The following is a 10,427-nucleotide window of genomic DNA, read 5'->3' on the forward strand; positions in this document are numbered from 1 at the left end:
TTCAATGTAAATAGCAAAAATTAGTCAAAAATTTTTTTAATATCGCTTTCGATATCCGATATCAATATTTACTATGATATATCGATATTGACCATTGCCCAACACTAGTCTAATTGAGTCTGTTAGGTTTGAGCTATTTCGGGCTTTTCACATGTTTTTCGTCGTTTTGTTTTCATTTTCGTTTCCTTTTTTGTTTACTTAGGTGGTTAGCATTTTTCAGTCAGTTATTAATAAAATACTATTGTATACTGTTAATGATGAATATATTATTAGGTCTAAACCAGAGGTGCTTATCTCACACTTATGGAAGATGATAGATTAGGTTGGAGGAGGACCGTGCGTACCTGTGTTGGCCTCAGGCGGCTTGGTGCTGCAGTGAAAGATCGTCCAGTACGTAGAGGATGTTTATTTTCTGGCTATGCTGGTAGAGGCATACTTACTCCATAGGAGATTTATCCTAATTGAAACCAAAAATATTTAAGAAAGTCTAGATTGAAGCATGCCAACTTAATTTTTTACACTGTTTGCCAAAATGAAGGCCTATTCTTCTTGTCATGTATTTTTTATTTTCAGCATTTACGTCAAAAGAAATCTTTGTCTTTATGAATTTAACAAATCTTTTTTATTTGAATCTTACAACAAAAAATAGCTCCCACAGAGAATTTTATTATCTCTCTTCACTCTCCTGAAAAACTAGGAAGATGGGAGATGCGTTCTTTGGTTTTGTGCAAAACAGTTCGCTCATTATTGTTATGTTCCAAAAAAAGATGAAATTTAATGAACAAAGAAAAGCAAACTTATCGAGGTCGAGGTTGCCAATTAGCACTTGAGATTTCCCTGTAACACAGTTCACTACAACCAGACCTTGATTTTTTTTATTAACCCCCTTCTTAAAAACTCACTTGATTTTCTTTTCCTTGATAATTCTACACGTTCTAAACTTCAAACCAAATGATGTTTAATAAAACCGGAATACAAAAGAAAAACTTCCCTCTCATAACACAGCCATTATAAAAAAGGAAGGTACAAGACAAGTTCAGAACCCACAAATTAATATTTTTTATCACAAAAGCATTACAGACTTTTTTCCAAAACAGCCCACCATTGGCAATAAACTTTGAATTTCTCTGTCAGTAAACGGATAAATGGTCGAAGTATTCAATGATAGAAGCGTCTAGGCTGTCCCAATGGTTTGTTCACTTTGTGTCCAGTTGTCGCTTCATCGTGCGTAGCCATCTTCTGTTCGTGTATAGCCTTGGTTGCCTCTTCTGGGAAAGCTTCTTTGAGTTTCACTGGCGCGCCAGAAACAACAGTCACTACCTCATTAGGACTTGTTCTTGAAAGAAAAAAAAATATTCTAAAAATAGAATATGGCATATAAACTACGTATGAATTGTAAAAACTTAGGCAGCAAAAAAAACTAACAAGTTATGCTACAAAATATTTACAGCTTGTTTTGGGGTTACTTCTTTTTCTCTGTATAACCTTGACTTCCCTACTAGCCTTATATTGGAATCCATTCTTCTAAAACAAGAACTGACTTAATCCTAGAGATTTAACAATGACTGGAAAGTTACATTGAAAATAAGTTGATGTTGGGAGCTTAGCTTAGAATGTGAGCACGAATATTTTTTGCTTTTCCAGTTTCTTTATCTAAACCTTCTTCTAACATGGACAGCGACACATCGAGTCTCGTCATTCCAAGTTCAATGATACTATCCATGGGAAATTTCTATATAGCTTGCGTTATTACTTTATTTGTTAGTTTCGTTCTCTTTACTATTGTATCAATAAATTATATATAAAAAAGCGAATATTGTAAAGCAAAATTAAAATTTGTTTCAAGAATCTGTTAAAATAATACAATAATCAAAATAGCAATTATTTAACAATAATACGTTGGTTCTTTTCTACACCTTGTGTTTTGTAATAAGAAGCCGATCCCCAAAATTTGTAATGTTCTATGGGAGTAGAAAATTCCATTATTAGCCTGCAAAATAAAAGACTTACAAGTCTCTTTCACCAACCATGATGTCGATAACTTTTAGCATACAATTATAATTCACTAAAAAACGTAACCAAGCTCAGTTTTCAGTAAAGTACCAAAGCGTATAAGGTTTTTCAGTAAAAAATCTTTATAAAGATCTTTGTTTAGTTTAGGCGCTAAAATTAAAGAATTCAGTATGGTTTTCGCTAAAATAAGACATTAAAATTCGGTTTTACTTCCTACATACCTTAAACTTTCCCACAAGACATATGCAACTTTCACATAACTAAACGGTCCGAGTAATATCTTATCAGGTGTTCCTTTGAGAATTGGCGCATTTAAATTCCATTGTTTTGAGGAAAGCTGAAGTAAACAATTGTTTTTTTTTCATTTGCCAGCTGTTTCAAAAAATAAATAAATAACACGTTCATCAGTTCTGCTTATTAAGGGGGGCTGGAAGAGGGCATTGTAAACCTCCGGTTAAGAGCTTTAACCACAGAAATCATTATGGTATAATTCTCAGCTTTTCCACTATGTTTCTCAGCCTTTCCGCTACAGATGGTGCCAATAGGTACTTTGCAATAGAGTTACCACAAATCACTATAAATAAATAAATGAAACTCAAAACGAACGGAAATTACGATAAATAACCGAGTCAAACCCAAACAAGCAAAAATTAACATGAGTAGGGCTGATAAAAAAAAGAAAAGAAAGAGAGATGACCGTGGATTGTCAGTTTAATTTACATATGCTGACATTTGTTCCTTAAGGTTTAGATGATTTTTATTTATACGTAGCTTATATGCCCCCAAGGCATATCTTACAACTCTTGCCCTAATGGCTGTGGGAGTGTTGTAATCCTCAAAGACATAATTTCTGGACTTTTCAATTAAAGTGAATAAAATTACTATCGTCCGCGGAGGGGGGTGGGTGACCACCTTCTGATCACTCTGAATCTCAAAAAGTGTACTAGAAGCTCTGATTACCAATCCAATGAGCCCCTCCAAAGTTTATAGGATCATCCTTTCTATATATACCTTGTATGCCCCCAGGGCATATTTTAAAACCCTTGCCCTGATGGCTGTGGGGGAGAGGGGGTTTTTCATCCTCAATGACATAATATTCGGACCTTTCAGTTATGTTAAACAAAATGGCTATCTCTCAAAATTTTTGTTGGATGTGTTTGGGGAAATGGTGGGCGTAGGTTAGTTGCCCTCCAATCGCTTTTGACTATGGAAAATGGCACTGGCTCTTTTAATTTCCAATCGAATGAGCTGTTTTCGAAGTTTCTACGACAACAAATAGCCATCTCAAAATTTCTATCAGATATATTTCGGGAAAATAGGCGTGGGGAGGGATATACATCCCTGATCACTCTAAGTCTTAAAAATGCACTAGAGCTTCTGATTACCAATCTAATAAGCCCCCTCCGAAATTTATACCATCATCCTTTTCTATGTATCTTATATGCCCCCAGGGCATAACTTATAACCCTTGCCCGGAGGGTTGTGGGGGAGGGGTTGTCATCCTCAAGGACATAATTTCCTAACCTTTCAGTTACGTTGAACAAAATGACTATCTTGGGGGGAGGGTTAACCACCCTCCGATCATTCTGAATCTCAAAAAGTGCACTAGAAGTTTTTATTACCAATAGAATGAGCCCCCTCCAAAGTTTATACAATCATCCTTTCTATACATACGTTATATTACCCCAGGGCATATCTTACAACCCTTGCCCTGATGTTTTTTTCTTTTTTTTTGGGGGGGGGGGGGGTCTGTCATCCCCAAAGACATAACATCCGGACATTTCAATTACGTTGAACAAAATGGCTACCTCGAATTTTGATTGGATGTGTTTGGCGATATGGTGGGCGTGAGAAGGGGGTTAGTTGTCCTCCAATCACTTTCGACCATTAAAAATGGCACTGGCTCTTTCAATTTCCAATCAAATGAGCTGTTTTCGAAGTTTCTACGACAACAAAAGGTAATCTCGAAATTTCTATCAGATCCATTTCGGGAAAATGCGAGGTTGTTTTTTTTTTAGGGGGGAAGATATCCACTCCCAGATCACTCTAGAGTCTTAAAAATGCACTAGAACTTCTGATTAGTAATCCAATGAGCCCCCTCGAAAATTTATATGATCACCCTTTTATCTGTACCTTATATGTCCCCAGGGCATAACTTACAACTCTTGCCCAGAGGGCTGGAGGGGAGGGGGGAATTGTCATTCTCAGACATAATTTTCATACCTTTCAACTATGTTGAACAAAATGGCTATCTCAAAATTTTGATTGCGTGTGTTTTCGAAAATGGTGAGCGTGTGAGGGTGTTTGTTGCCCTCCAGTCACTTTCGACTATCAAAAAGAGCACTAGCCCTTTCAATTTCCAATCGAATAAACTTTTTCCGAATTTTATGCGATAAAAAAAGGCCATTTCGTAATTTCTATCAGATGCATTTCAGGAATTACGAGGTACAGGAGACGTATCCACCTTTCGATTACTCTGAATCTTAAAAGGGGCACTAGAACATCTGATCTGCAATTAAATGAGCTCATTCTCAAGTTTTTACAATCACCCTTTCCATATACACCTTACATGCCCCCACGGCATATTTACAACCCTTGTCCTGAGGACTGGGGGGGGGGGGGTTGTCATTCTCAAAGACATAGTTTTTGGACCTTTTCACCATGTTGAACCTCATGGCCATCTCCAAAATTTTGATCGGACGTGTGTGGAGAAATGGTGGGCATGGGAGGGGGATTAGTTGTCCTCCAATCACTTTTGGCTATTGTAAAGGGCACTAGCCCTTTAAATGTCAATCGAACAACCCTTACCCTGAGGGCTCTGGGGGGGGGGTGTCATCCTCAAAGACATATTTTCCGGACCTTTCAACTAGATTGAACAAAATGACTATCTCAAAATTTTATTGGATGTGTTCGGAGAAATGGTGGGCCTAGGAGGGGGTTTAGTCGCGTAGGAGGGGGTTAGTAGGTTAGGGGGTCACATTTGACTATTAAAAGGGGAACTAGTACTTTCAATTTCCGATCGAATGAGCTCATTTCGAAGTTTCTAAGACAACAAATGGCCATCTTAAAATTACTATTGGACTTCTTGAAAATGGCGTGGGGGAGGGATATCCATCCTCTGACCACCCTGAATTATAAAAAGGGCACTAGAACCTCTGAGTATCATTCCAACGAGCCTCCTTCGAAATTTATACGATCACCCTTTCTATATATACCTTATATGCCCCCAGGTCACAACTTACAAACCTTGCCCTGTGGGCTAGGGGGAGGGGGGATAAGGTTGTCCTCAAATACATAATTTCTGGACCTTTCAACTACGTTGAACAAAATGGTTATCTCGAAATTTTGATAGGGTGTGTTTGGGGAAGTGGCAAGCGTGGTAGAGGGGTTAGTTGCCCTCCAATTACTTTTGACTATTAAAAAGGGCACTAGTCCCTTCAATTTCCAATCAAATGAGCCCTTTTCGAAATTTCTATGACAAATTCTTTGATAGTAAGTGCCCTGACCTAAACAAATAATACATTGTGCCCAGATCCCTCTTTACTTAGGCAGCCCTATTGTGCTGCCTATGATAGAGCATATAGGAGACACGTAGAGAGAGGCAATAGGTTTTAAATGAGCCATTAAACATCTCTCTGGGATCTTGCAATTATTTGTTTGCCTTGGCAGAAAAAAAGAATTAGAAATAAATAATGAGATGCTTTCTAATGGTGCAAAAAAGTGATTTCTCACGTTTTTCAAGATGGGGGGGGGGGGGGTTAAAACCTCTAGTTGGGATTTTATATGTTGACACCATGGCACAAAATGGGAGAAAACGCCACTTTGCTGTGGTACGGTCTCTTTTGTTACCTAAAAGGGTTGTTATCTGTTGATAACAGAACAACTACATTGGTAGTCACTGTAGTACTCGTATCATTTTGAGCCGACGGTTTGTGAATAAAGGTGGAACTTACTTCGCGTAAGTTCTTCTGTACAGCTTGATTCACACACTGTAGGGCTGTTTATCAAATAGTGGGGCTCAAAGTCTCTTGTCGAGAATCTTAATCCATGAAAAATCAATTGGATCTGAGGATTAGCACATAGTATTTGTTATGGGGAAAAGGGTGCATGTTTGATCCTGGGTCTCCAAAAAGGATAAAGGAGAAGCTTATAAGAAATGTTGAAGGGGGAAGGGGTGTTGAACTAAGTTGGAACACACTGTGTGCCTGCATATTGACCAAAAGCGTATACAATATTTCAGGAACAGCTTAGGGTACTAAGTTGAAACTTTCAGGGCGTTTTGAGGGGAATGTTGAAATAACTGTCCATACTATTATCACTTTTTACTGCTACTACTACTACTATTATTAAGACTAAGGGTATTAATATTAAACTTTCAGAGAATGTTTGATGAAGGGGATCTTGAACTAAATCAAATCACTCAGTTTGCATATAGGTTGTCAAAACGGCATATAAGCAATGTCTCAGGAAAGGCTTAGAGCGTGAGGTTGAAACTTTCAGAGCATTCTGAAGAGGGGGTGTAGAACTAACCAAAATATCCTATCTATATACTACTGCTAATACTATTACTAAGCCTAATGGTAATAGGGGAAATTTTCTTGAACTAAATCAAAACACACCAGGTACATGGAGGATGTTAAAAGGGAGTGCCAGCAATCTCGCAAGTTTAGAGTAGCAAGTTGAAACTTTCAGGAAATAATGAGGGGGGTGGTGAACTAAGCAAAAGGCAACATGTTCATACAACTACTTCTTATTGCTAAAACTACTACCATATGGCTACTTGTATATTAATGATTTTCATTTTTTTTTTTTACACAAATTGGAGAAAAATTAGAAGCTTCTTCAGCAACGAGTACCAACTCCAAAATTTTGACTTTGTTAAGCACTATAGCTAATGTACATCCTTGTAAATAAAGACAGCATCACATAAGATACAAAAAGAACAGAAATCTGGTGGCCAGGCTGACAGTGTAACTACAAACCTTGTAATCATAGAGAAAATGGACAATTCAAGTGACCAAATCCAGTTTGGTGGTGGCCCAATTTATAATGATTTGTAATAATGTCACCATTCTGCTTGCCAAGAATACCAGAGATATTTGGAACAAATAGCAACAGATTTGCAGAAAGCTGCCAACCACATTAATGCAAGAAATCTTTATTAGCTGCTTAAACAGGACATAGTTAAAACAAGGAGATGTTTTAACCTCAATTAGAAATGATGACAGCAGCCATTTCATGCAAAAGGATTTTATCCTAGAAAGATGGAAATCATACTTCCATACTTTGTTTAAACCAACCCCATCAGCTATGACCTGCCCTATCAAACCCTTTCACCTGCTGATTCTATGGCTGTTGGCAGAGTATCTATACCTCTCATTCCAATTCTGAACAGCAGCAAGCCTCATTATGATGTCAACTATGCTATTCTAACTGTAAATGAAGTACAGACTGCCATTAAGAAACTCAGGAATCAGAAAGTCCAGGATATTGACTCAATTTCACCTGAACTGTACAAAGTATTCCAAGCTCTGTAACTGCACTATTCTATAAGCAGAAAAGCTTTAAAATTTTTACAAGTAATACTACATTTAAAATATGATAAACTATGTCAATTCTGAAAAAAGAACAAACTAACTTAAAAACAATTTCCAAAGGAAAGTGCAGGTTGTTATTGGAACCTATCTTTATTTTTGTTTGGATAACCTTTTTTGGAACTTCCTTAAAAATGATAATTAGAGAATATGGGGACATAAGAATGTTAGAACAGTAATTCTGCAAGGAATTTAGATCTGGGTGACTAGAGGTGACTGTAAATTTTCATAATCATTTTCTACTTTTTAAACTGATTCCTTTCAAATGTGTAGAAAATCAATCAGCAAACTGTTCATTGATTTGCCACTTCAAACTATTACTTCTTTCAACTTATTTTTACTCTTATATTGCTTGCTACATTTACTTATTTGTTTCCTCAATTAACAACATAAAAAACTCACTTTCCAGGATGCACAAAATGGCTTCCTTCTCTTGGGGGTGACTGCCTTTCCTCATGATTTACTCTTGGCTGAGAGACTCTCATTCCACCAACCTTCACTAAAATATTAAATTTGAATAAAATGGAAAATGTAGCAAAAGGGAAATTCTAGGCAAATAAGGGTAAGAAATTTCTAGAAAACTAATAATTTTAAGAGGTCATGTCTCTTGCTTGATTGGGTAGGAATAGGAAAAGTTTTTAGTGTCAAAGGGCAAAAACATAACAAAACGAGCAAAAATATTTTTAGACATATCTTTAATCAACTAAACTACTATTGTTATTCTTAAAGTGAGTAACAGGTAGACCAGAAGAGACTAATACTTTGCCAAAAATTAAAGTGTATATCTCACATTTCATGAATTTACAGGAAAACAACTTGTGTTCTTGACCCTTAACTAGAATAGTGTTCAGAGCTCAAATAAAACAATATTAGAAGGTAGTCATTGTCATTCACAAACACAAAGTTATATGGTAAGAAATAAAAACAGACAAAATGGTAGATGAAGAAAAGAAAAATTACTTCTTTACTGAAACTGTTACCAACAGATATTTGAACAATGTATGCTTAAGAATCTTTTCATTTTCAAGAATGATCCACAGGCTTGACTGTACTAAAAAAAAATTGACAAACTGATTTATAGCCATATAGTACAAAAACTGGGATATTTCCCTAATGACACTAAGGGTCCTGTATCATAAGTTATTCCTAAACAAAAAGGAATGAAAAGTGCAAAATTATTTCAAAAACGTTTATTCTTAAAATACCTTCTAGGTCCAAGCTTGGTTGCAGGTCTGCTGGTAGATGAGTGAAAATTTTATGGTCTTTTATACACTTCAACAAAGCCTACTGAATTTTTATGCTGCTGAGTCCTACTAGGCCTTTACTTTAATATGTCTTATTGGTGGTATATTTCCCATAGCTAGACCAATGTTAATCAGCATTTACTCATCTCAATTCTAAAGCAAAAATTCATAATGAAACATTGGAACCTTCAACAGTCTCTTAGTATTTTCTTTTTGTGAGCTCTTGTCCAGATGATTTATCTTCTGGTGTTCTGTTAATGCCTTTAGCTCATCCCAATATGAATTTAAAAAAAACTCTAATTTTTTGGTTATATAGAACAAGACTTGGTAAAATTCTAGTAGATTGACTTTTGGCTATCTTGGAAAGGGGTTAGGTTAGGAAAATGAAACTGTCAGCGATGAGTCTAAAGGCTAAAGTATGTCCTGGGAAGGTATTTTGAAGTACCTACCTCCACTTCTTCTCCCTCTAGAGGACCCTGACCTTTAAAAATATGTGTCATGAAAGTGAAACCTTGCAAAATAGATCTTCTGCTTGAATGAAGTACAACAAAATTGTTTTCAGTTTCAAAGCTTTGCTCAATCCTAATTTATAAGTTTTTAAAGATAAGTAAATACATTTCCTAAATTTTTGAAAAAACATTGATATGCCTCAGAATTCTACTCAAATAACAGGAATTGCATTTTTAGAACTAAAGGCAGAGAAAAGGCAACTGGTAACTGAAAATTAAGAAAACTAAATCAGACATGTTTCCAAAATTGCACTCTTCCTTACAAGATTTATCTTCAGATTCAGGAATTCACCAATGTCTAGGCTATATGCAAAAGTTTGCTGATTTTATTTAGACTAGACCTACCTCAAATTGACTATCAAAACCTTGGACTAGCATAGCCAACCCAAATTTTAGGCCTACAACCTAGCCTCTATTCAGTTGTAGAACATACTTGCAGGGGGGTGTCCAGCCAGATTTTTAGATTTCTGCTCTTACCTTAAATTTATCTTAAATTGCAGCTTGGAGCAATATAAGGATTATCCATCCTTGTGATGCTCCATGAAAAAAAAGAATTCGTTTGGTGGTAGGTTGTTGATCTAGACTCTTGTGGAGGACTCTGCAGCTTCCCAATTGTAAAGGAACTCCTGGCAGAGGCATTCCCTATCAAGGTGGGACTTGAACATGTCAGTTGAAGTAGCAGAAACTGTTTCTTCATTTTGAATTTTGTCACACATGTTTCCACAATTGCATTCTTCCTTATAAGATTTATTTTCAGATTCAGGAATTCACCAGCGTCTATACGCAAAAGTTTGCTGATTTTATTTAGGCTAGGGCTACCTCAAATTGACTATCAAAAACTTGGACTAACCTAGCCAACCCAAATTTTAGGCCTACAGCCTAGCCTCTATTCAATAGTAGAACATACTTGCAGGTGGGTGTCCAGCCAGATTTTGAGATTTCTGCTCTTCATTTTGAATTTTGTCAGACATGTTTCCAAAATTGCACTCTTCCTTATAAGATTTATCTTCACATTCAGGAATTAATCAACGTTGATTGATGATTCATGTTACTCCCGGAAAATGCTC

The 10,427-nt window shown here is 36.4% G+C and overlaps 1 protein-coding gene across 1 annotated transcript; it reads right to left on the reverse strand.

Moving 5' to 3' along the window:
• Positions 1 to 941: 941 nt before the first annotated feature.
• On the reverse strand, positions 942 to 10,421 carry LOC136031988 (death-associated protein 1-like). The gene is made up of 3 exons (XM_065712050.1): positions 10,268 to 10,421; positions 8,010 to 8,106; positions 942 to 1,336 (listed from the first exon to the last, which is right to left on the reverse strand). The coding sequence occupies exons 1-3, from the start codon at positions 10,329 to 10,331 to the stop codon at positions 1,159 to 1,161; spliced, it is 339 nt and encodes a 112-aa protein (XP_065568122.1). The 5' UTR covers positions 10,332 to 10,421; the 3' UTR covers positions 942 to 1,158.
• Between the last annotated feature and the right edge of the window lie 6 nt (positions 10,422 to 10,427).

This window comes from Artemia franciscana, chromosome 10 (genome assembly GCF_032884065.1).
Source record: "Artemia franciscana chromosome 10, ASM3288406v1, whole genome shotgun sequence".
Classification (NCBI taxonomy): domain Eukaryota; kingdom Metazoa; phylum Arthropoda; class Branchiopoda; order Anostraca; family Artemiidae; genus Artemia; species Artemia franciscana.